This window comes from Tinamus guttatus, unplaced genomic scaffold, assembly GCF_059628265.1.
Source record: "Tinamus guttatus ecotype Peru unplaced genomic scaffold, ASM5962826v1 Tinamus_guttatus_pri_ptg000024l, whole genome shotgun sequence".
Taxonomy (NCBI): domain Eukaryota; kingdom Metazoa; phylum Chordata; class Aves; order Tinamiformes; family Tinamidae; genus Tinamus; species Tinamus guttatus.
In genome coordinates this window covers 23,630-51,269 of record NW_028288558.1, presented here as the reverse complement: position 1 = coordinate 51,269, position 27,640 = coordinate 23,630, and the positions used below count along the sequence as shown (strand labels likewise).

Genomic DNA, 27,640 nt, shown 5'->3' with positions numbered 1-27,640 from the left:
TCCCCGCAGGATCCTCTCCGGAGCCAGCGCCGTGACCATGTCCACGCCGGACCCTCCGATGGGCGGAACGCCGCGGCCCGGCCCGTCTCCGGGGCCCGGCCCGTCCCCCGGGGCCATGCTGGGGCCCAGTCCGGGCCCGTCTCCCGGTTCCGCACACAGTATGATGGGACCCAGCCCCGGGCCCCCCTCCGCAGGGCACCCGCTGCCGCCCCAGGGCCCGGGGGGCTACGCTCAGGACAACATGCACCAGATGCACAAGGTGAGTTCGGGCAGGTCGCCGCAAAAACGGCTCCTGTTTTAACAGAAATAGTCCAAATCCCCTCGATTTGGGCCTTTCCTGCACTCTCACGCTTCGTGTTTTTCCCAAAGAACGCAGAAACTGCACAAGGGTTGAGCTGATAGTTCAATTTTCTCAATTGGCAGCTCTGCTCTTGGTCTCTTAAACTCACTAAAAACCTACATTTCAAGCTCAGCTTGAGGATTTTTCATCCTAAATATGGAATAAAAGGAACATGAAGCTGCTCACAAAGATACCTGTCCTTGCAAGGGCTCCTTGGGAATTTGGAGTTAAATGAGCAAATAAACAAGCCCTCCTCTTTCCTTTCCATTTCCACAATTAAAGCATTTGCTCTTTTTTTAAAAAAAAAGAAAAAAATCTGCCTAAAACTCCTTTTTCTTAGCAATTCTCAGAAGTCCTGTAGTTTTTTTCGATCATCTCCAGTGTCGGAAGCTCCGAGGTGTAGAAATGGGAAAACATTTATTTTAAGTGTCTCTTAAATGTGCCCTTGCGTCGAGTCCCCTCCTTTCAATGGGGGGTCGTTAATCCGGGGCCTCGTTAGCGCCCGCTGCTCCAGCAGGTCTCAGGCTGTTGCTTTCCCCCTTGCAGCCCATGGATTCCATGCACGAGAAGGGCCTCGCCGACGATCCCCGCTACGGCCAGATGAAAGGAATGGGAATGCGGCCCGGCGGGCACGCGGGAATGGGGCCGCCTCCGAGCCCCATGGATCAGCACTCTCAAGGTTTGTTTCTTCCCAAAATCCTTCCTAATTTCATACGTGCTGTAGCTTTTGCTGTGATTTTTCAAAATTCCCGTTTTTTCCCGACTAATCCCCCTCTCCTTGCAGGGTACCCCTCTCCGCTCGGCGGCTCCGAGCACGCGTCGAGCCCGGTCCCGGCGAACGGTCCGTCCTCCGGCCCGGCCATGTCCTCCGGTCCCGGCGGCGTCCCGCTGGACGGCACCGACCCGCAAGCGTTGGGGCAGCAGAACCGGGGCCCGACCCCGTTTAACCAGAACCAGCTGCACCAGCTCCGAGCGCAGATCATGGCCTACAAGATGCTCGCCCGGGGCCAGCCGCTTCCCGATCACCTCCAAATGGCCGTGCAGGGAAAAAGGCCCATGCCTGGAATGCAGCAGCAAATGCCGACACTACCTCCACCCTCCGTGTCCGGGACAGGACCGGTGCAAGGACCAGTGCAAGGGCCTGGACCAGGACCAACACCTCCCAACTACAACAGACCTCATGGTGAGCGTTGAGGCTCGTGTTCAGCCTCGGGGGCAGCTCTGGCCTTCGCCGCTGCTTTTTCTTTCAGCCTCCTTTAATACCGGGCTGGTGTTGCCCAGCTTTGGGCTAAAAAACGAGATAATTCGGTTCGTGGCGATTTGTTTCCTGGGAGCGAGGACTTTGTCCGGGCGGGGAGGCTGAATCTGGGCCCTGTGGTGCCAAAGGAGGGAGGAGGAGAGACTCCTCCGGGCAATTCCGACTGTAGGTGGGTTGATTCATCCGCCTGTAGTCGGCAGGGACAGGCGCACCTGGGGCTTTATCCGCATGTGCCGTCCGGCTCTCCGGATAAACTCGGCTCCTGGTAAACGCGCGCTGGGTCAAGCGGTTGTGGATTTAATTGGAACGATGTCTTAACTGCAGCTTCTCCCTCTCCATGTGCAGGTATAGGAGGGCCTAACATGCCCCCTCCCGGACCCTCAGGAGTTCCCCCAGGAATGCCCGGGCAGCCCCCCGGCGGCCCCCCCAAGCCCTGGCCTGAAGGTAAAGCTGGGAGTTTCCTCGGAACCTCCTCGGAACCTCCTCGGAGCCTCCTCGGAGCCTCCTCGGAACCTCCTCGGAACCTCCTCGGAACCTCCTCGGAACCTCCTCGGAGCCTCCTTGGAGCCTCCTTGGAGCTTCCTCGAGGCCTCCTCGGAGCCTCCTCAGGGCCTCCTCCGAGCCTCCTTGGAGCTTTCTCGGAGCCTCCTTGGAGCTTCCTCGGAACCTCCTTGGAGCTTCCTCGGAGCCTCCTTGGAGCTTCTTTGGAGCCTCCTCGGAGCTTTCTCGGAGCCTCCTCGGAGCCTCCTTGGAGCTTCCTTGGAGCCTCCTTGGAGCTTCCTCGGAGCCTCCTTGGAGCCTCCTTGGAGCTTCCTTGGAGCCTCCTTGGAGCTTTCTCGGAGCCTCCTTGGAGCCTCCTTGGAGCTTTCTCGGAGCCTCCTTGGAGCTTCTTTGGAGCCTCCTCGGAGCTTTCTCGGAGCCTCCTTGGAGCTTCCTTGGCATGTTGCCATGAGGTGCTTCTGCCCGGCTGCTTGGAAATTGAGTTAAAACTCCCATAATTGGGGACTAAGCTCCCAAAAGAACTGGTTGAACTCACCTGTCCCTCTGCCCGGGATTTATGGCACTTAACAAAAACGTTTCCGTGCTCCAAGGCAGCCGTCCAAGGTTTAATGCCTTCGTGTGGCTCGGGATGCTGCAGGGTTTGTTTGCTGCCGAGTTTATGGCGTGCCAGATGGGTGGTGGCTTGGGAAGGCTTGGGAAGCCTTGGGAAGTCGGGCTTTGCGCGCACGGAATTGCTTTCCCGTTTCAAAGCGCCGCAGGAAAACACGGGGATTTTTTGTGAGGAAAAGGAGAGAAATGGGTTTTGTTTTCCGCCAGGACCAATGGCGAATGCTGCAGCCCCCACGAGCACACCTCAGAAGCTGATTCCTCCCCAGCCCACGGGCCGGCCCTCGCCGGCGCCTCCGGCCGTGCCGCCGGCCGCCTCTCCGGTGATGCCGCCACAGACGCAGTCGCCGGGGCAGCCGGCCCAGCCGGCCCCCATGGTGCAGCTGCACCAGAAGCAGAACCGCATCACGCCCATCCAGAAACCGAGGGGCCTCGACCCGGTGGAAATCCTGCAGGAGAGGGAGTACAGGTGAGGCCACGGCGCCGTCTTGGGAATTACGAGGTCCGGAGACGAAGGGACTGGCTCTTCCTTTGCTTTTCTCAGCCCCCTGGTGCTTTTTGTTCCCCTGAGGAGCACCGTAATGATTCCCTGTCCCGTTTTACATCTCATTAACGTGTCATGTACAGAGGGGTGAAACTTCCTGGGACATCTTCAGGCCATCTCATCTCCCGCTTCCAGGGGCTGACACCAGTCTGATGTTTTGTTAGGTGTCCATCTGCTAGGGAAGAGTCTGCTATAATAATTTCTTACAAAAGAGTTAAAATTCTGAACACCAAAAGGATATTGGGCTGCCGAGGACCTCCGTCATCCTAGAGAGGATCTGACAAGTGGGAGTTGTGTTTGGGAGCTTCATTTTGCTGCGTTTTGCCCGTTTTGAAACTCATCTCGTTCCTTCGCAGACTGCAGGCGCGTATTGCTCACCGAATCCAAGAGCTCGAGAACCTTCCTGGGTCCCTGGCTGGGGACCTGAGAACCAAAGCTACCATTGAACTTAAAGCACTGAGGCTGCTCAACTTCCAGAGACAGGTAGGTCCTTGTCACCCCAAAACACTTCCGTGTTCATTCTGAGCCTCGGCTGCCACGAAATGGAGGAAATTCTCATTCTCACAGTGCTGTTGGCAGAATTAAATCCTTTTTTTCGCACATCCATCTCTCCCAAAGCTGCGTCAGGAGGTCGTGGTGTGCATGAGGCGAGACACAGCCTTGGAAACAGCCCTGAACGCCAAGGCCTACAAGCGCAGCAAGCGGCAGTCCCTGCGCGAGGCCCGGATCACCGAGAAGCTGGAGAAGCAGCAGAAGATCGAGCAGGAGCGGAAGCGCAGGCAGAAGCACCAGGTCAGCTGGGGCACAGGGACACGCTGGGGTGAGGGCTGCCCCTTTCCAAGGCAACTGGAATCCCCAGGAGCCTTGGAGAGAGCCCCCAAGTTAGTCTGATGGCATAAATCCCGAGTGAAATGTTTTTGGAGTATTATGCTCAATGAGGAAACTCAGGCGTCTGTATTGAATAATATGGTAAAACTGTATTGAATAATACGGTAAATCTGTATTAAATAATACAGTAAATCTGTATTGAATAGTATAGTAAATATGTATTGAATAATGTAGTAAATATGTATTGAATAATATAGTAAATCTGTATTGAATAACATAGTAAATCTATATTGAATAACTTAGTAAATCCATATTGAATAACTTAGTAAATCCATATCGAAAAACCTAATAAATCCATATCGAAAAACCTAGTAAATCCGTATCGAAAAACCTAGTAAATCCATATCGAAAAACCTAATAAATCCATATCGAAAAACCTAGTAAATTTGTATTAAATAACCTACTAAATCCATATGGAATAATGTAGTAAATCTCACTTGGCTCTTGCTGTTAGAAGTACGTATTAACTCAGCAGAATGCACAAGCCCTGACTGCCTGGTTGTTTCTTTCCCTCGTTCCAGGAATACCTCAACAGCATCCTGCAGCATGCCAAGGATTTCAAGGAATACCACCGCTCCGTCACAGGCAAAATCCAGAAGCTCACGAAGGCCGTGGCCACTTACCACGCCAACACGGAGCGCGAGCAGAAGAAGGAGAATGAGAGGATCGAGAAGGAGCGCATGCGGCGCTTGATGGTACGGCCTCGCTCCAGGGAGCTCTATATGTGCATGTATATGTGTCACCGGGCGTTGCAGTGGGTGACAAGGTGACCACGAGGCGGCAGGGTGTCCCCAGGAGGTCAGTGGGATCCTGGGGGGCGTTAGGAGGAGGCTCCAGCAGGTCGAGGGGGTCCTGCCCCTCTGCTCAGCCCTGGTGAGGCCGCATTTGGAGCGTTGTGTCCACGTCTGGAGCGTTGTGTCCACATCTGGAGCATTGTGTCCAGTTCTGGAGCGTTGTGTCCACATCTGGAGCACTGTGTCCACATCTGGAGCACTGTGTCCAGTTCTGGGCTCCCCAGGACAAGAGGGATGTGGAGCTGCTGCAGAGAGGCCAGCGCAGGGCTACGAGGATGATGAGGGGCCTGGAACATCTGCCCTATGAGGAGAGGCTGAGGGAGCTGGGCCTGTTCAGCTGGAGAAGAGAAGGCTGAGAGGGGACCTGAGCAGGGTCTGTAGGTACCTCAAGGGAGGCAGTGAGGAGGATGGGGTGGCCTCTTTGCACTGGTGGAGAGCGATAGGACAAGAGGAAACGGCCACAAACGGAAGCACCAAAAGTTCCACAGGAACTCAAGGAAAAATTCCTAACATTGAGGGTGCCGGAGCCCTGGAACAGGCTGCCCAGAGAGGTTGTGGAGTCTCCTTCTCTGGAGACCTTCAACCCTGCTTGGACGCAGTCCTGTCCCCGTGCTCTGGGTGACCCTGCGTGTGCAGGAGGTTGCACTGGGCGATCCCTAGAGCATTCCCTGATTTTATGATATATTGATATATAGAGATATCAGGGGTGCATGATGAGTTGCTATGTACTTTGGGGTGTTCATGCTGCTTATGCTGTTCGTAGCCTGCTGCTGGTGTCAGCGACTTGTTGCTAGCAGGGTGTCAATGTTCCCTTTTTCCCCCTCAGGCTGAGGATGAGGAAGGCTACCGCAAGCTGATTGACCAGAAGAAGGACAAGCGCTTGGCCTACCTGCTGCAGCAGACGGACGAGTACGTCGCCAACCTCACCGAGCTCGTGCGGCAGCACAAGGCTGCGCAGGTGGCCAAGGAGAAAAAGAAGAAAAAGAAAAAGAAGGTGAGTTAAAAGGGAAGCTCTGCGCGCTGCTAGGGTGGTGCCTTGGCAAGAACCAGGCTGATTGCTGGTGGGGCCAGGGGAAAGTCAGGATTGAGGATTATCTCACTTGGAGGCTGTTTGGGACAGGAACCCGATTCTCAAGGGTGTTGCAGCTGGACTTGTCTGGCTGGGTCTGCAATTCCGCTCCCTTTTCCGGTTTTTCGGGGATAGTTGCATAATGAGCACAGCACCGAAGCGGCTGGTTCATCCCAGCTTTGCGTGTGTCCTTTCCTTCCGTGCGGAGCCGCTAAGAGTTATTTCCCTTTTCTTTCAGAAGGCAGAGAATGCGGAGGGGCAGACTCCTGCGATCGGACCAGATGGCGAAGTAAGCCCAATAATCTTATTTCATGCCGTGCCAAGGCGGATAGAAAACATTTGTTAGCCATGTGCTGGAAGGGCCTGTTGTAATCCCTCGTGCCTGGCTGGGACGATGAGTTTTAATGCAATAGGCAGCTAAACAAAATAGAACTTGCACCACGACGCAAAGAAATGTCTCTTTTGCCACCAGCAACGTGAGCGGTTTTAGCAGGAGGCCCCGGCCTTGCAGAAAGGCTTTGGACGTGCTGGGAAGAGCAGGATTTGGTATTTGGGACATCTGGGAGCTGCCGAGGCGGAGTTTGGCTTCCTCCTGGGACGCAGATTTCCTGCGTTATCTCCGATAAGTCAGTGTGGGGTTAGGATTCACCTCGCCCATCGCTCCGAGGGGATCAGGTCCCCTCCGTCCTCGGAGCGGGGCAGCTCCGGAGGACACTTCATTCCATAAGGGAATGGCTCCAGACGTGCACGTTGAGGATAAGCACAGCGATCATTGCCAAACACTCAGGTGCAGCTGCAATGAAGCTGTTAAAATACCTGCGAGGGATTCAGGACTTTACATATGTAAGCAGCCCGGATAATGCACCGGGATAATCCCGGCACTTAAAACTACATGTGCTTAAGACTTTGTGAAATCCCTTGGGAGCAGAAGAGCTTTTCAGCGGTAGTTAGTGATATTTTAAATTAGTCGCTCTTTTATTAAGGCTGGTTGGCATCTGAATATGCATTTTGTTCCACGTGCACAGTCTTAATTTGTGCATTCGTTTTTAAAAAGAAGATGTTGAATCTTTGCCCATCCTTTTAGGAAATGGTTGTTAAAACAGCCGCCTTCTTCCTCGTTGTTGTTGTAGTGGTGCATAAGTGGGATCGGTTAAAGCGGTGGTTATTGGTGTAAACACAAGCTCTGTTTTGAGGTGGAAAAGTCAAAAATACTCAACTGCAGCATGGTCTTGCTTTGTCAGCCTCTGGATGAGACGAGCCAGATGAGCGACCTCCCCGTGAAGGTGATCCACGTGGAAAGCGGCAAGATCCTCACTGGCACGGATGCGCCGAAGGCCGGACAGCTGGAAGCCTGGCTGGAGATGAACCCAGGGTGAGTCGTGCTGCATTTGTGCATGGAGCAATTTTCCCTCCCGGAGCCCTCCAGAGGGTTGGGAGCGACGTTCCGGAGTGGATCGGTGGCAGGAAAAGCGCTGAGCGTTGGCATGGGCCCAAACCCTAAACATTGGGAAGCTCCAAGAGCCCAAGGAAGTGGCGCTGGAGAGCAGAAAGGAAAGATTTCCTCAGTCGTGCTCTGTTTTGCAGCAGCTAAAATTATGTGGGAAAGATTTGCAGAAGTGCTTAGTGGGTGGCCCTGCACTTAGGCGTTTTTCCAAGAGCACATGTGAAAACTTGAAATCAGTAAGGAAAGATAAACAAGCATTTTATGATAAAAGTAATACTAATAGCAAAATTCCGGTTTAATCCAAGGGTTTATAGGCCCATGCTGATCTGGTGTTTTGTGTAGAGCGCTGTTGGTAGCAGATTTGAAATTAAACATTAATGTTTCTATTTAATTAGATACGAAGTAGCGCCAAGATCTGACAGCGAAGAAAGTGGGTCAGAGGAAGAGGAGGAGGTAAGGAGGAATATCACCAGCCATTTTTATGCTTTAATATTTCAAATATTCTTGAGAGAAGCAGCAGTAAATGTGATATACAGCACAAAGCTCGTCTCAGTGCTGAGCAAGTCCAACTAAAATAAGCACATTTAGGGTAAACTGGAAACCAATGTAAAGAGCAACCACAGGTAGTGTGGAGCAGGGAGACTTTAGTTTATTAGCTGTCTGTTTTTCTTCCTTAATATTTTTTCCACGTAATTCTTTGGACATTCAGAAGCAAATTCTGTGAAGTTCTGCCTCCCTTTTTCTTTTGGAGCTTCGTAACGCTGCTCCGGTGCTCTGGATTTCCTTGGCATGCTGACACAACAGGGATCATTTTAATTTAGTGCAGAGCGTCTCGTCTCCGGGGCTCCTCTGGCTTCTTCTTAGCCAAACTGTGTTTTCCTACCCTGGGTTCTGAGCAAAATAAATAGTTTTCCAAAAATATATATGGAGAAAATGCTCTGCACCTTTTTATTGGAGCCTGCTCTGCTGGTGCCCCTGGATGTGGTGCCTCTGGATGCGTAGCTGGAGAGTTTATCCCATGGATGTGCTTTGTGCGGACTCGGTCACTCCTCCCAGGGCTGTTGTGCAGGTTTTCCTGCCCTTTCCAGCATGGGAATAAGTCACTGTCTCCCCTGGCAGGAGGAGGAGGAGGAACAACCGCAACCTGCTCAGCCTGCCCTGCCTGTAGAGGAGAAGAAAAAGATCCCGGATCCAGACAGTGACGATGTGTCGGAAGTGGATGCCAGGCACATTATTGAGTAAGCTCCACCTGGCTGCCTTTATGGTTTAAATGTGGTGGTTCCCTCTTTTTTCCCCACATTAGAGGTTGGGATGGAGGGCCAGGACGGAGAGGTTGCTCCAAGGAGCTTTGCTGGACACTGGTACCTGCTAGAGGGAAATGTGTGCTGCTTTTCCTTGGGGCAAAAAGAAATCCTTGTGCCCCTTTGGCTGCAAGAAGCCTTTCACCACGTGAAGTAATGCTCTAATTTTAGGTACTTTAACTTTTACACTTTTAAACTCTGGAGAATCTTTGCTGTTAGCACAGCACAGATCAAGTACCCCTGGATTTTTGGCTTACAATGTGGGTAGGATTCAGAATATTGGGGCTTCTGTTTCGAAGCCGCTCCGTCTTTTTCCCAAATCCCAAGTGTTTTGTGTCGAAGGAGGGAAATACAGAGGGACAGGCGGTGTTTGCCTTGCTCCTGCTTCACGAGAGCAGCTTTCCAAAATGAAAGCTGAGCTAGTTTGGGTTAGGAGAAAGGAATTAAGCATCCCAGGCATCGCTGGGGCTCCTGAGCTGTATCCCAAAGGGAATGTGTCCATGTTTCCCCCCTCTAGGAATGCGAAGCAGGATGTGGATGACGAATACGGAGTCTCCCAAGCTCTGGCAAGGGGCCTGCAGTCTTACTACGCTGTGGCCCACGCGGTCACCGAGCGGGTGGACAAGCAGTCCACGCTCATGGTCAACGGCGTCCTCAAGCAGTACCAGGTGAGAGGCCGTGCCCGGGAGCAGCGTTTTGGGCAGGAAACAGGGAAATCCGGGTTATTCTGGGACGTTCCTGGCCGCAGGAAGCAGGAGCTGAAGGAAACCCCTGTAGAAACATGATGAGATTCGATGAGAGGGAGAGGTGAGGTGCAATGACCCGGGCTGCAGAGCTTTGGCTGCTGTAAAATAACGAGCCAGGCTTGCTTAAAATGAAAAATGTCACCTCGCCGCCTGCTCCTCAAAGGAGAGGAATGCATTAAGGCCAGTGACTGGTTTTAAATAATTAAAACAAGCTGCTTAATAGTGCATAGGGAGTTCATCTGCATAATGCATGAGATGGGGGTGGGCGTGTGCAGGTCATTAGCATATCCTGGATATGCGGCTCGTCTGGCTGGAGTCATTGTGCTTCATTTTCACCTCTTAATTCCTCTTTTTTTTTTCCCTTCAGATCAAAGGTTTGGAGTGGCTTGTGTCCCTGTACAATAACAACCTGAACGGTATCCTGGCAGATGAAATGGGTCTGGGCAAAACAATCCAGACCATTGCTTTAATTACATACCTCATGGAGCACAAACGAATCAACGGACCCTTCCTCATTATAGTACCTCTCTCGTAAGTGCAACGGGCAAATTCGTTGCCCCTTTTCAGTGCAGAAAAGCAGAGAAAACGCTTGGCTGTGCTCTGACTCTCTGTTATGCAAGGCCCACATTTACCATTCCCTTTTTCCTCTTTTTTTCTTTCCAGAACTCTGTCAAATTGGGCATACGAGTTTGATAAATGGGCTCCTTCTGTGGTGAAGGTCTCATACAAGGCAAGTACTGGCTTGATTTTTGCACTCACCTCCTGGGCTCTTTTGGCTGCTCATTTTGCAAGGATTCCTTGAATACCAGTTTGCATTTTCCCCTCCCTGGTATAACAGTGTTTCCCTTATCAAAAGGAATATGAGACTCTTCCTGGCACTAAATAGATTAAATCCACATTTGTTTTTCATTTCTTAACAAGAGAAAGAATCTGACTGCTGCTGCCTGCACAAATGTTCTAGCCACAGTGCCTTTATATAACTCCAGCCATTGTTGTCATGTTGATAATAACGATTTCTACCACTTCTCCTTTCCAAGGAATTATATTTTCACTCAATATTTCTTTCTGGAATCTTCAGGGCTCTCCAGCAGCAAGACGAGCATTCGTACCTCAGCTTCGAAGTGGAAAATTCAATGTCTTGCTCACTACTTACGAATATATCATCAAAGATAAGCACATTCTTGCCAAGGTGAGTTCTCCCAGCAAAAAGCAGCAGGATCTCCGTGGAATTCCTTGGATCTCCTTGGGAATTATTTATATTGCAGCAGAAGGATCACCCAGCCTCATTGAGGCATTGCACCCTTGTAACGGAGAACATCACCGTCCAAAAGATCTTGCCATTTAAGTGGGATTTAATTTACTTTTCTATTCCTTTCCCCTCTTGGGTCTCACTATCACGTGCTAGGATGAGAAGAGCTGCTGCCTACCCCAATCTGCTGGAGTATTCTCTGTGCCATTCATTATTTTTGGCTGCAAATCTTGTGATACTAGCTGTTTTTTTCCTTTTAAAAAAAGAAAATCCTGGGGCTATAAATACTGACTGGAAACTATGCAGGATTTTCTTGGCCTTTCCCCCCCAGCTGATCAGTGGAGGGTATTTATATACTTCGCAGCGTGCCACGGGGCAAAGATCCAATGTTTTGGGATTCCCCGAGGTTTGAGAAGTGCCGTTTCGGAAGAATGCAGCCGATCTGTGAAAACCCCTCACGGGAGCTGGCTTCATCTTTGCTTAAAATTAGCTCAACCTGGCACAATAAATAGGCAGCGCGGCTGAGCTTGGTGCCCAGGGCCCACGTGTGTTTTCGGATCCATTCCGGGTCATTTCTTACCTTGACTAGTCTTTGGAGGGAACTGTCTCCTCTTGTCTGCTCTCTTTGCACTGCTGAGAGTTAAATAAATCTGATTGTTTGTGGCTGAAAAGCTCAAGAAACACTGAAATCCCCCAAAGCCAGCATCAATCTCTGTCATCTATCTCACATTAGCATTCCTCCTTTTTTCCCCTTGCTCCTTCTTTTTGTTTTTTTTTTTGTCTCCGAGCCAGAACTATAAAGTGCTCCTGATGGGAGCAGCTTTGGAGAAGTTTGGGTGGGTTTCCACGACCCCGTTTAGCTTTGATCTCTCCTGCTTCCAAATTGGCCCAGATTTGGAGGTTGTCGGGGCCGTTCTCCGCTCGCAGCCGGAGCTCAGGCTCTTGCCCACGCTCCTCTCCTCCTGCCCGCAGATCCGTTGGAAGTACATGATCGTGGACGAAGGGCACAGGATGAAGAACCACCACTGCAAGCTCACGCAGGTCCTCAACACGCACTACGTAGCCCCGCGGCGCCTGCTGCTCACGGGGACCCCGCTGCAGAACAAGCTGCCCGAGCTGTGGGCCCTGCTCAACTTCCTCCTCCCGACCATCTTCAAGAGCTGCAGCACCTTTGAGCAGTGGTTTAACGCCCCGTTTGCCATGACAGGAGAAAAGGTATGGATGGAAGGAAGCAGCGGGAGGGCAGCTTAGGTGGGGGCAACACAGTTCTGCTGTTTTAACTTCTGCTAATTGCATTAGGATCATCATCTTCCTGTAAAATAGGGGTCCTTTAGCATGGGACTGACTGGTAGAGTAGAAAACTCGGAGTGTAACTGAGTGCTGGAAACGAGGGTCGAGGGGCTGTTCTCCCATCACTTAGAGCATCCATGTGGGAAGCTGGTTGGGCTCCTGCCAGGATGGATTCCCCAACCATGGAGGTGCTTTTAGTGCCATTATGTTCCTGGTTACGTGTCTGTGTGAAGAAACTCCTGCATTACAGCAGCTGAGGCTGGACAGAACAGGTTACCAAACAGCTTGGGGAAGATAAGGGAGCTTGAGCTTGAAAAATAAAATCAATGCAGAAACCTCAGGCTGTGGGAATTGCCTCAAAGAGACTTTAGGCTGGAAAACACGTTCTCAAAGTGCAGTTTATGGAGCATTTCTTCATTAAGTCTTACTTTCACCTTGGGAATCTTGCAGTCCATGAGGGCTGTGGAGGAAAGAGAGGAGCTCCTGCTGCTCATCACGTAATGATGTGTTTCCTGGGGTCTGGTAAAACAGGTGGATCTGAACGAAGAAGAAACAATTCTGATAATTCGGCGTTTACACAAAGTGCTGCGGCCCTTCCTGCTCAGGAGGCTGAAGAAGGAGGTCGAAGCGCAGCTACCTGAGAAGGTAAAGCCTGGAGGAACCGCCTCATCCGACCCTTCCTGCGTATCCATGTTCATTCCCACCTTGGTTTCACGTGGGGAATTTTGCTAAGAAGTAGCTTAAAAGGTTCCTTTCCAGGGGGGTGTTTTGCAGCTGCCCGCGTTCCCCTTGGGACTCACCTCTCCTTGGTCCTTGCAGGTGGAGTACGTGATCAAGTGCGACATGTCAGCCTTGCAGAGGGTGCTCTACAGACACATGCAGGCCAAGGGGGTGCTCCTCACGGACGGATCCGAGAAGGATAAAAAGGTTTGGCTGAGGAATTCCCTGTTTTGGGCAGTGCAGCGGCTTTGCAGGACCTTTCTGCTGGTGGAGTCGCTGTTAGTTCCTGGTAGACTCCAACCAGCAGCACGAAAGCCAGATCTGGCCCCTCTTGTTCCTTAAAGGAATTTTGGAGACTCTGTCAACTGTTTTAGAGCATCAACGGGCCAGTCCTGTGCTAAACATACGGGTTGTCCCTGGATTATGGATTGAGGCTGATCCACTACAAATCCCTCGTGCTTAGAGAAGAGCCTTGGAGGATGTGGTGGGTCTCACTGCATGGAGAGCTCTCTGCTCACCGAGGCCACCAGCTCGCTGTTAAAAGCAATTAAAAAGTCAAATGGCAATTAATTAACCAGAGGGGGAAAAAGAGACACTTGGGATTGAAAACAAAGAGGTGGAGATAAAATTCCTTATTCTTCCACCTACCTCCTTTCTGCTCTCTGTTCCCATAGAGCAGCTGGCTTGTAAAAACCCATCACTCCTTAGATTTCTCAAGGTGATTTTCATGTTTTCCTTAAAACCTTGAAATTCATCCCCGATCTATTAGAGGAAAGCCTGCTGCTAATAATAATTAGGAATAATTAATAAGCCCCAGGGCAGGGCTGTTTGGGGCAGCTTTTCCAGCTGTGCAGCCGGCCCTTTCCCAGGACTTGCTGCGTGTTGGATATGCAGGGAATATCCACCCGGAGCCTTGGCCTGTGCATTCCAAGCTCGGCACATCCAGAAGGGTTTTCCTGGGCGCTGCCCTCGCCGTTCCAAACTCACCCTTTTCCATCTCCTTTGTGCAGGGTAAAGGCGGTACAAAAACCTTAATGAATACGATCATGCAGCTGAGGAAAATCTGCAACCATCCCTACATGTTCCAGCATATAGAGGTAACGTGTCCGTTTTTGCACATTTCTTGGTTACAGATTCTCTAGAAACTTGTAAAAACTCTTCTGTCCACCAAATCTGCCCTCTGATTAAGGGGAGGTGTGAAGAGCTGCTAAGCCAAACGGTTCTTGTTGCTGCTCAGACCAGCCAGGATCCGTGTGTTAAAACCACAAGTGCAGGAGCCAGCAGATAAACTCTGCAGCCTTGGGTGGACCTCAGGCTCCTTCCAGAACCTTCCTTCTTGCCCTCCAAAATGCTGGGAAATCTGCTCAAACACATTCAGTGAAGCAGTGTTGCCTAAAAGAGCAAAATCAGTTGGATTTGCTGAGCCCTTTTGAGACAATCTCTCTGTCCATATAGGGAGCAAAACATCCGTTTTTTTATCCAGCAACGGGCAAAACATGTAAAAACGCTTCATTTCTGCGCCTGCCTCCCAGCACAGCTGCCCATTTCACACAAAGGCCCTTTGCTGCTGTTGCCCCTTCTCTGGGCCTGGCAGCCAGCTTTCTTTCTAGGGCTTTTCCAGGACTTTGCAGGATTCCTTGCTTGGAGGACAGGGTTTTATTGACGTTTTTCCTCTTTCTGCTTGCAGGAATCCTTTTCCGAGCACTTGGGTTTCACTGGAGGTATCGTGCAGGGGTAAGTGGAGGATTTTAGAGTTACAGGGAGTGATTTTTTAGCATCTTTGTGTGTGTGCACGTGGGGTTGGGGCATTGGTGCAATGCTGCAGCGGGTGCTGATCCCTCCCGCTTGGTTTTTAGCGCTGAATTCCCGTTTCCCCCCTTCTCTCCCAGCCTGGATTTGTACCGAGCGTCAGGGAAGTTCGAGCTCCTGGACAGGATTCTTCCCAAACTGCGAGCCACCAACCACAAGGTGCTGCTCTTCTGCCAGATGACCTCCCTCATGACCATCATGGAAGATTATTTTGCCTATCGCGGATTCAAATACCTCAGGCTGGACGGTGAGCGAATTCCCCGCGCAGGGCTGCGAATCCCGGTGCCCTCGGAGCTCCTGGAAATCCCACGTGTTTCCATTGGGAAGCTGCTGCTCTGCATTTCCCGCTGTTCCCTTGGAGCAGCTGGCGAGGGAGATGGATCTGGGAAAACCAACGCATCCGTAAGGCAATAAACCACATGCAGGATGCAGGAAAAAGGGAAAAAGAGACTAAATGGCAGCCCTTGAGTTTATAAAATCTCATGCTGCTCAAGATAAGTTAATCTTATCTACTATTAAATCTTGAAAACCTGGAAGATGCCATTAAGGGCCAGGTGATCCTATCCTGTATTGAAGTAATGGGAATATAAATTAGTTGAAGTCTGATTTTAATTCAGGAGGAGCGCACCGTAAACCTTAAGGTGGAAAAAATCTAATCTCACAAAGAAAGAAAGTCAATTTAGCATTTTATGTTGGAATGAGACATTAAATACTTGCAAAAAGATAAAACCCAGGGATGAAGCCATCAGGTGGCTGCCAGATCCTGCCTTCTTGGCTAGCAAAAGCGTCATAATTTTTAGGGACTTGGCTTCTGAATAAAGATAAAATGACCGGGAAGTCAGAAGTGCAAAACAAGATTCAAGGCCTTAATTTTAATTCAGGCTTCTTGACTTAAAGAATGACACGAATTAAATCGCTCCTTCGATCACAAAAATCCATGGGCTGCTGCGGCATCGTACGGAATCCGGCCCTTCCTGTTAGGAGCAGGGCAGTAATTCCCCCCCTGCTCCTGATCCTGCTGCCTTCCCAATGCTCCGCAGGGAGAATCCCTGCCCGTGGTGCCGAGGCCTTGACAGCCGTCGGCAGCAACAGCCGTCGGCAGCAACAGCCGCCACTTCTTGCGCCTGTTCCCTTTGCTGTAGGGATGAGTGTGTCCGTGCTCTGCCCTCTCCCTAACTCCTCTTGACACGTCTGGGAGTGTGCGGAGACCCCGCGGGATTGCGGAGCTGAATTTCCATGGATCCCGCATGATTGCGGAGTTGAGTTTCCCTGGATCCCGCGGGATTGCGGAGCTGAATTTCCCTGGATCCCACGTGATTGTGGAGCTGAGTTTCCCTGGATCCCGCGGGATTGCGGAGCTGAATTTCCATGGATCCCGCATTATTGCGGAGCTGAGTTTCCCTGGATCCCGCGTGATTGCGGAGCTGAATTTCCCTGGATCCCGCGGGATTGCGGAGCTGAGTTTCCCTGGATCCCACGGGATCGCGGAGCTGAATTTCCCTGGATCCCGCGGGATTGCGGAGCTGAGTTTCCATGGATCCCGCGTGATCACGGAGCTGAGTTTCCCTGGATCCCGCGTGATTGCGGAGCTGAGTTTCCCTGGATCCCGCGGGATTGCGGAGCTGAATTTCCCTGGATCCCACGTGATTGTGGAGCTGAGTTTCCCTGGATCCCGCGGGATTGCGGAGCTGAATTTCCATGGATCCCGCATTATTGCGGAGCTGAGTTTCCCTGGATCCCGCGTGATTGCGGAGCTGAATTTCCCTGGATCCCGCGGGATTGCGGAGCTGAGTTTCCCTGGATCCCACGGGATCGCGGAGCTGAGTTTCCCTGGATCCTGCGTGATTGCGGAGCTGAGTTTCCCTGGATCCCGCGGGATTGCGGAGCTGAGTTTCCATGGATCCCGCGTGATCACGGAGCTGAGTTTCCCTGGATCCCGCGTGATTGCGGAGCTGAGTTTCCCTGGATCCCGCGGGATTGCAGAGCTGAATTTCCCTGGATCCCGCGTGATCACGGAGCTGAGTTTCCCTGGATCCCGCGTGATTGCGGAGCTGAGTTTCCCTGGATCCCGCATGATTGCGGAGCTGAATTTCCCTGCATCCCACATTATTGCGGAGCTGAGTTTCCCTGGATCCCGCGGGATTGCGGAGCTGAATTTCCCTGGATCCCGCATGATTGTGGAGCTGAATTTCCCTGGATCCCGCATGATTGCGGAGCTGAGTTTCCCTGGATCCCGCGGGATTGCGGAGCTGAGTTTCCCTGGATCCCGCGTGATTGCAGAGCTGAATTTCCATGGATCCTGCGGGATTGCGGAGCTGAGTTTCCCTGCATCCTGCGGGATTGCGGAGCTGAGTTTCCCTGGATCCCGCATGATTGCGGAGCTGAGTTTCCCTGGATCCCGCATGATTGCGGAGCTGAGTTTCCCTGGATCCCGCGTTATTGCGGAGCTGAATTTCCATGGATCCCGCATAATTGCGGAGCTGAGTTTCCCTGGATCCCGCATAATTGCGGAGCTGAGTTTCTGATCCGCAGCCACAACTCGCTCTGGGGCTGAACGGACCCCAGGTTTTTCCTATATGAGCGATACCCCCGACTCCGGCTGTTGCTCTTCCCTCACAGCCGTTCTATGGAAAGCAACTGTGCGTCAGGCGCGCCGAGTCGCGCTGTAGCGTCCCGCCGGCGGTCCCGTCACCGCGACCGGGCTCTTCCCGGGCTTCCTTCCGCCTGTGCCGTTGTTCGTCACCGGCCGCCGTTGGAGAGGGGCTGCAGCACCAGTGGCTCCTCGCGTTGTCCCTGCTCCGTGGGGGACGGAATTCCACCTCATCCCGCGGTGCCTGGCGTTATTGCGGGAATAATCCTGCCTTTCCTTGTAGGAACCACTAAAGCCGAGGACCGGGGCATGTTGCTGAAGACTTTCAACGAGCCCGGCTCCGAGTACTTCATTTTCCTGCTGAGCACCCGCGCGGGCGGCCTGGGGCTGAACCTGCAGTCCGCGGACACCGTCATCATCTTCGACAGCGACTGGAACCCGCACCAGGTAAACAGCCCCCAAGCACAACCAGGAAGGCGATTCCGAAGGCCGGGAAAGCGATTCCGAAGGCCGGGAAAGCGACGGAGAAGAGCTCGGAGCCTCGGAGTTTTAGCACCTCTCCCTGCCAGCCCCGGCCTTTGGCCTTAGCGCCAGGACGGTCCCTTTGCACCGTGCGTCTCCCTGCAAACGCTGCCGTTTTTTCCTCCCAAAAAGGCCCGTTTTGCCCCTCCGATGCTGCCAGCCCTTGAGTCGCTGCTGAGTTTTGCCCCTTGTGTAGGAATTGGGCATTTCCTCAGCTCCACGAGCTGCAGGGAGCCTCGTGCGGCTGCGTTTTGCTAACAGCAACACTTAAAAACTCCCCACGAGCGGCTGCGGGCGCAGAGCCCTTGCTCCTCCATGGCACGTGCTGCGTTCAGACACCCCAATTTGGCTCCTGTGCTTTGCTCCGAGCCCGGTGCCGGCTGGGAAAGCCTCTGGAAAGGGCTTTCCAGGAGGAAAAGGAGCTCCCAGGGACAAACAGCTGGAATGCTACATGCAACAGCGTGATGGATCCTTCTTTTGTTATTACATCCAGTCCCCTAAGGACGGAGTAGCCATGGAAGCACGCGTTGATTATCCGGGAAGCCCCTTTCCCGTTGCGGGGAAGCCAACGCTTCCCGTGGGAAGCGGCTGCCTCGGGAACCCCCCGGCCCATGGAAGCACACGTTGATTATCCGGGAAGCCCCTTTCCCGTTTGGGGGAGCCAACGCTTCCCGTGGGAAGCGGCTGCCTCGGGAACCCCCCGGCCCATGGAAGCACACGTTGATTATCCGGGAAGCCCCTTTCCCGTTTGGGGGAGCCAACGCTTCCCGTGGGAAGCGGCTGCCTCGGGAACCCCCCGGCCCATGGAAGCACACGTTGATTATCTGGGAAGCCCCTTTCCCGTTGCGGGGAAGCCAGCGCTTCCCTTGGGAACCCCCCGGCCCATGGAAGCACACGTTGATTATCCGGGAAGCCCCTTTCCCGTTTGGGGAAGCCAACGCTTCCCGTGGGAAGCGGCTGCCTCGGGAACCCCCCGGCCCATGGAAGCACACGTTGATTATCCGGGAAGCCCCTTTCCCGTTGCGGGGAAGCCAGCGCTTCCCTTGGGAACCCCCCGGCCCATGGAAGCACACGTTGATTATCCGGGAAGCCCCTTTCCCGTTGCGGGGAAGCCAACGCTTCCCTTGGGAACCCCCCGGCAAACCCTGCGCACCTTCCCCGGCAGGACCTGCAGGCGCAAGACCGCGCGCACCGCATCGGGCAGCAGAACGAGGTGCGCGTCCTCCGCCTGTGCACCGTCAACAGCGTGGAGGAGAAGATCCTCGCCGCCGCCAAGTACAAGCTCAACGTGGACCAGAAGGTCATCCAGGCCGGCATGTTCGACCAGAAGTCGTCGAGCCACGAGCGCCGCGCGTTCCTGCAGGCCATCCTGGAGCACGAGGAGCAGGACGAGGTAAGGGGCAGCCCCGCGCCGCTTCCCGCGACACCCGCGCGCCGCCGGCGCCCGCGTTTTTGCCGCCCCGCTCTCTGCGGCGGCCGGAAGGAGCATGAGCACTCGGTGCTATCGAAGCGGCTTTTCGCGTCGGGGGAAAAAAAAAAAAAAAAAAAGTGCCGGATTGACAGCCCTGGAGACTGAAGTCCTCTATTTATCCACAGAACAGATACAGCGCGGGCAGCGGCAGTGGCAGTGCAAGCTTCCCCCACACTGCCTCCACCCTGTGCCTGAACGCTGAGTTGGAGGAACCACCTCTAAAGGTGAGAGGGGTTGTTCAGTCTCCACGCCCATTCAATCCTCGGCCTTGCTGCTGAGTCCGCCCCACGCACGTGCCAGCTCTCGACACTGCTTTTGCCACGTGGATGCCCGAGAGCACCCCCAAAACCACACGAAAATCGACACAAACACCCACATTTTTTCTTTTTCCGCGGGCAACCGAACCAGCGTCGGATGGTTTCAATGTTCGGTGCCGCATTTTTTTTTTCCGCTCCCGAGCGTACGAACGGCCGCGCCGGCTTCTCTCGCCGCTGACCGGGGGGTTTTCTTGGGATCCCGCAGGAAGAAGATGAGGTTCCCGACGACGAAACGGTCAACCAGATGATCGCGCGCCACGAAGAGGAGTTTGACCTTTTCATGGTGAGCATGGCACAGGCGGCGGAGGAGAAGCGAGGCCTGCTGTTCTCCGGGGTCTAAAACGGTCTTTCTAACAGAAATCAACTGAGAGTGCTTAACGGAGCCGTGATTCGTTCCGAGTCCAACAGGTAAAGGGAAACAGCAGAGCGGGGGCTCCCAGGACCCCCGCTAAGGGACGAGGCGCTGGGGGCCGCAGGGACAGCAGGACGCGGGGACGGAGGCGCCGGCGAGTTCGGCCCCGGCCCCGTTCGGCGCCGGCCGGGGGCTTTAATGCCCCCCTAGACCGGTCCCGGTCGAGCCCTTAAGAAACCAGGAGGTTTTTTGAAGCTCTTGCTTTAAAATAAGAGCAAAATCCAAGTGTCTCCCGTGCACAAAAGCTCCTGTTGGAGAGGAGCAGTTAAGGAAAGAGGTGGAGGCCAAAGTGGCTCCTCCTGCAGGAGGAGGAGAACGTTCAAGCCAAAGCCTCGGTGGAGCCTTTCCCGCCTCGGCATTTCTTATTCATTAATTAAATGCATTAAGCATTAATTATAACGGGCTGTTTGTGTCTCCTCCGGAGCCCCCGCCAAGTCCCGCACGTTTGTCCGTGTGCCGGCCGCGCTTCCGCTGGGAGCGGAAAACGGCGGGTGAACAATGCGGATTCATCCAGCGGGGCGGCCGGATTAACGAGCCCAAAGGGGCTAATTGGCCCTAGTAGCCGCTTCTGCTCCGGATTCATCAACCCGGTCCAGGGCTTGTGGTTGAGCAGCGGCCGCGGAGCCGTAAGCGGCTGGCGGCGCCGGAGCCCTTTGGCTTCCCGCCGCGGTCGTTCCCGTGCGGCCGCCGGGATCCCGGCGCGCTCCGGAGCGCCGCGCCGGCCCCACAGCCCATCCCTCTCGTTGTAGCGCATGGACCTGGACCGGCGGCGGGAGGAAGCGCGGAATCCCAAGCGCAAACCGCGGCTCATGGAGGAGGACGAGCTGCCCTCGTGGATCATCAAGGACGACGCCGAGGTGGAGAGGCTCACGTGCGAGGAGGAGGAGGAGAAGATGTTCGGCCGCGGCTCCCGGCACCGCAAGGAGGTCGATTACAGCGACTCGCTGACCGAGAAGCAGTGGCTCAAGGTATACATGGTACAGCACCGTTCTCCACTGGCCTTCTCCGTCGGCATCGCCAATCCCGGAGCTTCCCGGCTCGCGCGCGGCGCTTGCTCTGCCGGGATTTGGGGCATCCCGGGAAAATGGGGCGTGCTGCCGAGCGGCGCCTTGGGAAGCAGGAATAGCCTCAGCTTTAAGCCGTGATGTCGAGGCCGGGGTTTCCCCGTCCCGGAGAGGCTCTAACAGCCCCTGCTCCGGCTGCTCCCTCTTGTGATCCCCATTTCCCCCCAAACCGCTTGGAAAAATCCCTCCTTTATGGTAAAATCTCCCCAAAATCCCCCTCGGGAGGCCGGGGCTGCCTCCTTCAAAGCCCAGCCGCCGATCCGGAGCGGGACGAGGCGCTTCCGTGGGGCGATTCCCATGGGACGAGGCGCTTCCGCGGGGCGATTCCCATGGGATGAGGCGCTTCCGTGGGGCGATTCCCGCGGGATGAGGCGCTTCCGCGGGGCGATTCCCATGGGATGAGGCGCTTCCGTGGGGCGATTCCCGTGGGATGAGGCGCTTCCGTGGGGCGATTCCCGTGGGATGAGGCGCTTCCGTGGGGCGATTCCCATGGGATGAGGCGCTTCCGTGGGGCGATTCCCGTGGGATGAGGCGCTTCCGTGGGGCGATTCCCGCGGGACGAGGCGCTTCCGCAGGGCGATTCCCATGGGACGAGGCGCTTCCGTGGGGCGATTCCCGTGGGACGAGGCGCTTCCGCGGGGCGATTCCCATGGGACGAGGCGCTTCCGCGGGGCGATTCCCATGGGACGAGGCGCTTCCGTGGGGCGATTCCCATGGGACGAGGCGCTTCCGTGGGGCGATTCCCGCGGGACGGGGCGCTTCCGCGGGGCGATTCCCGCGGGACGAGGCGATTCCCATGGGACGAGGCGCTTCCGCGGGGCGATTCCCACGGGACGAGGCGATTCCCATGGGACGAGGCGCTTCCGTGGGGCGATTCCCATGGGACGAGGCGCTTCTGCGGGGCGATTCCCATGGGATGAGGCGCTTCTGCGGGGCGATTCCCATGGGACGAGGCGCTTCCGCGGGGCGATTCCCATGGGACGAGGCGCTTCCGCGGGGCGATTCCCATGGGACGAGGCGCTTCCGCGGGGCGATTCCCATGGGACGAGGCGCTTCCGCGGGGAGATTCCCATGGGACGAGGCGCTTCCGCGGGGCGATTCCCATGGGACGAGGCGCTTCCGCGGGGCGATTCCCATGGGACGAGGCGCTTCCGCGGGGAGATTCCCATGGGACGAGGCGCTTCCGCGGGGCGATTCCCATGGGATGAGGCGCTTCCATGGGGCGATTCCCGCGGGACGAGGCGCTTCCGCGGGGCGATTCCCATGGGACAAGGCGCTTCCGCGGGGCGATTCCCATGGGATGAGGCGCTTCCGCGGGGCGATTCCCATGGGACAAGGCGCTTCCGCGGGGCGATTCCCATGGGATGAGGCGCTTCCGCGGGGCGATTCCCATGGGACGAGGCGCTTCCGTAGGGCGATTCCCGCGGGATGAGGCGCTTCTGCGGGGCGATTCCTGCGGGACGGGGCGATTCCCATGGGATGAGGCGCTTCCGCGGGGCGATTCCCATGGGACAAGGCGCTTCCGCGGGGCGATTCCCATGGGATGAGGCGCTTCCGCGGGGCGATTCCCATGGGACGAGGCGCTTCCGTAGGGCGATTCCCGCGGGATGAGGCGCTTCTGCGGGGCGATTCCTGCGGGACGGGGCGATTCCCATGGGACGAGGCGCTTCCGCGGGGAGATTCCCGCGGGCCAAGGCGCTTCCATGGGGCGATTCCCGCGGGACGAGGCGCTTCCGCGGGGCGATTCCCGCGGGACGAGGCGCTTCCGCGGGGCGATTCCCGCGGGACGAGGCGCTTCCGCGGGGCGATTCCCGCGGGACGAGGCGCTTCCGCGGGGCGATTCCCGCGGGACGAGGCCCTTCCGCGGGGCGATTCCCATGGGCCGAGGCGCTTCCATGGGGCGATTCCCGCGGGACGAGGCGCTTCCGCGGGGCGATTCCCGCAGGACGGGGCGATTCCCATGGGACGAGGCGCTTCCATGGGGCGATTCCCGCGAGACGGGGCGATTCCCGTGGGATGAGGCGATTCCCATGGGACGAGGCGCTTCCGTGGGGCGATTCCCATGGGACGAGGCGCTTCCGCGGGGCGATTCCCGCAGGACGGGGCGATTCCCATGGGACGAGGCGCTTCCGCGGGGCGATTCCCTTGGGATGAGGCGCTTCCGCGGGGTGATTCCCGCGGGATGAGGCGCTTCCGCGGGGCGATTCCCATGGGATGAGGCGCTTCCGCGGGGCGATTCCCGTGGGACGAGGCGCTTCCGCGGGGCAATTCCCATGGGATGAGGCGATTCCCATGGGGCGATTCCCTTGGGACGAGGCGCTTCCGCGGGGCGATTCCCATGGGACGAGGCGCTTCCGTGGGGCGATTCCCGCGGGATGAGGCGCTTCCGTGGGGCGATTCCCATGGGATGAGGCGCTTCCATGGGGCGATTCCCATGGGCTGAGGCGCTTCCATGGGGCGATTCCCATGGGATGAGGCGCTTCCATGGGGCGATTCCCGTGGGACGAGGCGCTTCCACGGGGTGATTCCCACGAGACGGGGCGATTCCCGTGGGATGAGGCGATTCCCATGGGACAGGGCGCTTCCGCGGGGCGATTCCCACGAGACGGGGCGATTCCTATGGGACGAGGCGATTCCCAGGGGACGAGGTGCTTCTGCGGGGCGATTCCTGCGGGACGGGGCGATTCCCATGGGACAAGGCGCTTCCGCGGGGCGATTCCCGTGAGCCGAGGTGATTCCCATGGGACGGGGCGATTCCTGCGGTACGAGGCGCTCCCGCGGGGCAATTCCCATTGGACGAGGCGCTTCCGCGGGGCGATTCCCGCAGGACGGGGCGATTCCCGTGGGAAGAGGCGCTTCCGTGGGGCGATTCCCACGGGACGGGGCGATTCCCATGGGACGAGGCGCTTCCACGGGGTGATTCCCGCGGGATGAGGCGCTTCCGCGGGGCGATTCCCACGGGAAGCGGCTCCCGCCGGCGCTAGCGGCTGTCGCTCCCCGCGCCAGGCCATCGAGGAGGGGACGCTGGAGGAGATCGAGGAGGAGGTGCGCCAGAAGAAGTCGTCGCGCAAGCGCAAGCGCGACGCCGACGGCGCCGCCGCCGCCGCCGCGCCGACCACCAGCACCCGCAGCCGCGACAAGGACGACGAGAGCAAGAAGCAGAAGAAACGGGGCCGCCCGCCCGCCGAGAAGCTCTCGCCCAACCCGCCCAACCTCACCAAGAAGATGAAGAAGATCGTGGACGCCGTCATCAAGTATAAGGACAGGTAGGGGAAGAGGGCGGCGTTCCCGGCTCTTCTCCCGGTTCGCCGGAGCGGCCGCGACTTGCAGAGCGCTTCCCGTGTCCAGCTGGCAGCTCCCTGTGGAGGGCCGGGAATGAGGGATTCATTGTGGCCTCTTCCCCATGGAGCTCCCTAATTAGCCACGGTAGCCGCTCCATGCCCGGCACGCGCCGTCCTGCGGCTCCCGATCCGCCTTTTCCAGCTTCCGCGGGTCGCTCGGCTCCTCAAAAGGCACCGGGGCCGGGCCGCGGGCGCCCGCTTCCCGCAGCGTTCCGGAGCGAGGGAAGCTCCTCACGTCCTTCCCTCTTCCCTTGCAGTAGCAGTGGACGGCAGCTCAGCGAGGTCTTCATCCAGCTGCCTTCCCGCAAGGAGCTTCCCGAGTACTACGAGCTCATCCGCAAGCCCGTGGACTTCAAGAAAATCAAGGTAAAGCCGCCGGGAAAACTCATCCCGCCTTTCCCGGCCGGAGCGCCCGATCCCGGCCGGAGGGCGAGCTGCGCTGCGGGCACCGGAGCCGCCGCTCTCCTTGTGTTCCCGGCATTCCTGGAACGCTCCGAGGAGCGGGGAACGTTCCCGGCGTGCGGAAGCCGGGCTGATTTGTCCCCGTTCCTGCAGGAGCGCATCCGCAACCACAAATACCGGAGCCTCAATGACCTGGAGAAGGACGTGATGCTGCTGTGCCAGAACGCGCAGACCTTCAACCTGGAGGGCTCCCTGGTAAGGAACGCGCCGGGAGCCGATCCCGGATCCCGCGGGAAGAGCCGGCCGCGCTCCGGGGGCGCCGGCGCTGACGGCGGCGCCGCTCCCGCAGATCTACGAGGATTCCATCGTGCTGCAATCCGTGTTCACGAGCGTGAGGCAGAAGATCGAGAAGGAGGAGGAGAGCGAAGGCGAGGACAGCGAGGAGGAGGAGGAGGGGGAAGAGGAAGGATCCGAGTCCGAGTGTGAGTCCCATCCCGCGGGAACATGCGCGTGCCGGCGGGAGGGATGCGGAGCCCGGAGCTCCTTCCCCGAGGAGCAGCGTGTCCATGGGAAGCTCCTGCTGCTCCGGGGGGAGCGAGGCCGTCCGCGGGCTCCGGCACCGGGCGCTGCCGGATGCGGGAAGCGGGATCCGGCTCGGCGTGACGGCCGTTCCCGCCCGCTTCCCGCAGCGCGCTCCGTCAAGGTGAAGATCAAGCTGGGCCGCAAGGAGAAGGCGCCGGAGCGGCTCAAGGGCCGGCGGCGGCCGAGCCGCGGCTCCCGCGCCAAGCCGGTCGTGAGCGACGACGACAGCGACGAGGAGCAGGAGGAGGTAACGGAGCGGCCGGGAACGCCCCGCATCCCGCCGGGACCCCCCCGCGTCCCGCCGGGAACCCCCCGCGTCCCTTCCAGAACCCCCTGCATCCCACCGGGAATGCCCCGCGTCCCGCCGGGAATGCCCCGCATCCCGCTGGGAACGCCCCGCATCCCGCCGGGAACCCCCGACATCCCGCCGGGAACGCCCCGCGTCCCTTCCGGAACCCCCTGCGTCCCGCCGGGAACACCCAGCATCCCACTGGGAACGTCCCGCGTCCCTTCCGGAACCGCCCGCATCCCGCCGGGAATGCCCCGCATCCCGCCAGGAACCCCCTGCATCCCGCCGGGAACGTCCCGCGTCCCTTCCGGAACCCCCCGCGTCCTGCCGGCAACGCCCCGCATCCCGCCGGGAACGTCCCGCATCCCGCCGGGAACCCCCGACATCCAGCCGGGAACACCCCGCGTCCCTTCCGGAACCCCCTGTGTCCCACCAGGAACGCCCCGCATCCCGCCAGGAACCCCCTGCGTCCCTTCCGGAACCCCCCGCGTCCCACCGGGAACGTCCCACGTCCCGCCGGGAACGCCCCGCATCCCTTCCGGAACCCCCTGCGTCCCGCCGGGAACCCCCCGCATCCCGCTGGGAACCCCCTGCGTCCCTTCTGGAACCCCCTGCGTCCCGCCGGGAACGTCCCACGTCCCGCCGGGAACGCCCCGCGTCCCTTCCGGGACCCCCTGCGTCCCGCCGGGAATGCCCCGCATCCCGCCGGGAACGTCCCGCATCCCGCCGGGAACATCCCGCGTCCCTTCCGGAATCCCCCGCGTCCCGCCGGGAACCCCCGCATCCCGCCGGGACCCCCCCGCATCCCGCCGGGACCCCCCCGCATCCCGCCGGGAACCCCCTGCATCCCGCCGGGAACCCCCTGTGTCCTGCCGGGAACGTCCCGCATCCCACCGGGAACGCCCCGCATTCTGCCGGGAACGCCCCGCGTCCCTTCTGGAACCCCCCGCGCATCCGGGCTCACCGCTTCCCTCTCGCCCCCAGGATCGCTCCGGCAGCGGCACCGAGGAGGACTGAGCGCCACATTCCAAGGGGAGCCCCTTCCCCGCCGGAGCCGCCGTATTCCCTTAGCTCTACCGGGTAGCGACCGCGTAGTATCCGTAGTATCCAACCTCTTCCCTATTTATCCGGCGGAGGGACGGAGTTCCGGCCGGCTCCCTTGTAACAGCATTAACCGTTCCCAAGGATTGCGGCTCGGGGACCGCTCGGGATCTCTCCATGATTATCCCTGTTTTTCCCTCTCCCTGGCAGGCCCGTTCCGGGATGGGCCGGCTGTAGTTTGGCCCCGTGGATGCATGTCCGTAGCCGCCCACTCCTAGTACTGTATTTTCCGGAGCCGGCGCCCGCCGGGAACGCCGGGAACGCGGCGGCGCCGGCCGCGTGTGTCAATGTCACTGGATTTCAAGCAGTAATAAATTAAGCGAACGCGGACGCGGGATCCGTTCCGGGCGCTCCGGCTGCTCCGCGCGCCGGTTTTTTGGGATCTTTCCCTCCTCCGCTCGCCCGAGGGACCCGGATTCTGCTCATTCCTGGGATATTTCCCTGCCTCCGGGTCGGAGGGAGCGGCCGGGTTCTCCATCGGATCCGTGTCCGGCTGCTGCTAACGAGGGTCCCCCTTCCTGTCCTGGGATATGGGATAGTGCCAGTGTCATAGGGAATAATGGGAATATCGCTCAGGATAGCGGGAATTTTGGCTCCCTGTGAGCCAGGAGCGTTTAACCCCCCCGCCATGGTGCAAACGGACGCATCCGGTGGGATGTTGCCCCCGCTCCCCTTTTCCCTTTGGGAATCTCGGGGCAGGAACCTGGGAATTCCGGGAAAAGCAGCAGGACGGGGGCTGGCCCGGGGGGCTCCTATTCCCTGTCTCCCATCCTGAAATTCCAGCGCCGATCCCGCATTTTCGGGGCCGTCCCGCAGCTCCGGAGCAGAGCGACGATTCCCGGGATGCGGCGTTCCCGCCCGGCTCCATCCCGGCCCCGCCGGAGCGCCCCAAAACTGCGACGTTCTGTCCCCAAAACGGCCCCGGTGGCACCGTGTCCCCGTCAGGCGGCGACTTGGGGGTGACACCGGGTTTTGGGGGTGACATTGGGT

The 27,640-nt window shown here is 57.4% G+C and overlaps 1 protein-coding gene across 3 annotated transcripts; it reads left to right on the top strand.

Moving 5' to 3' along the window:
* SMARCA4 (SWI/SNF related BAF chromatin remodeling complex subunit ATPase 4) lies at positions 1 to 26,650 on the top strand. 3 transcript variants are annotated; one of them, XM_088525774.1, is made up of 34 exons: positions 1 to 259; positions 887 to 1,019; positions 1,125 to 1,523; positions 1,944 to 2,042; positions 2,916 to 3,174; positions 3,606 to 3,732; positions 3,868 to 4,041; positions 4,659 to 4,832; positions 5,758 to 5,925; positions 6,239 to 6,289; positions 7,242 to 7,372; positions 7,840 to 7,897; positions 8,564 to 8,682; positions 9,263 to 9,413; positions 9,859 to 10,022; positions 10,155 to 10,221; positions 10,570 to 10,680; positions 11,713 to 11,955; positions 12,562 to 12,675; positions 12,850 to 12,957; positions 13,761 to 13,847; positions 14,438 to 14,484; positions 14,640 to 14,806; positions 17,433 to 17,596; positions 18,837 to 19,064; positions 19,268 to 19,366; positions 19,665 to 19,742; positions 20,621 to 20,839; positions 23,942 to 24,201; positions 24,534 to 24,642; positions 24,832 to 24,933; positions 25,028 to 25,160; positions 25,368 to 25,507; positions 26,534 to 26,650. In XM_088525774.1, exons 1-34 carry the CDS (start codon positions 38 to 40, stop codon positions 26,564 to 26,566), a joined length of 4,938 nt encoding a protein of 1,645 aa, XP_088381900.1. In that variant the 5' UTR covers positions 1 to 37; the 3' UTR covers positions 26,567 to 26,650. The 3 variants fall into 3 exon arrangements, with proteins under 3 accessions (XP_088381900.1, XP_088381915.1, XP_088381908.1); XM_088525789.1 differs by lacking the exon at positions 19,268 to 19,366 and having other exon boundaries at positions 24,537 to 24,642; XM_088525782.1 differs by lacking the exon at positions 19,268 to 19,366.
* Positions 26,651 to 27,640: the final 990 nt, after the last annotated feature.

Coding starts and splice junctions, on each gene's coding strand:
- SMARCA4 (XM_088525774.1), top strand. CDS start 38: ATGTCCACGCCGGACCCTCCGATGGGCGGAACGCCGCGGCCCGGCCCG. Junction 4,833..5,757: donor AGCGCATGCGGCGCTTGATG/GTACGGCCTCGC, acceptor TTTCCCCCTCAG/GCTGAGGATGAGGAAGGCTA. Junction 19,743..20,620: donor AGGAGTTTGACCTTTTCATG/GTGAGCATGGCA, acceptor CTCTCGTTGTAG/CGCATGGACCTGGACCGGCG.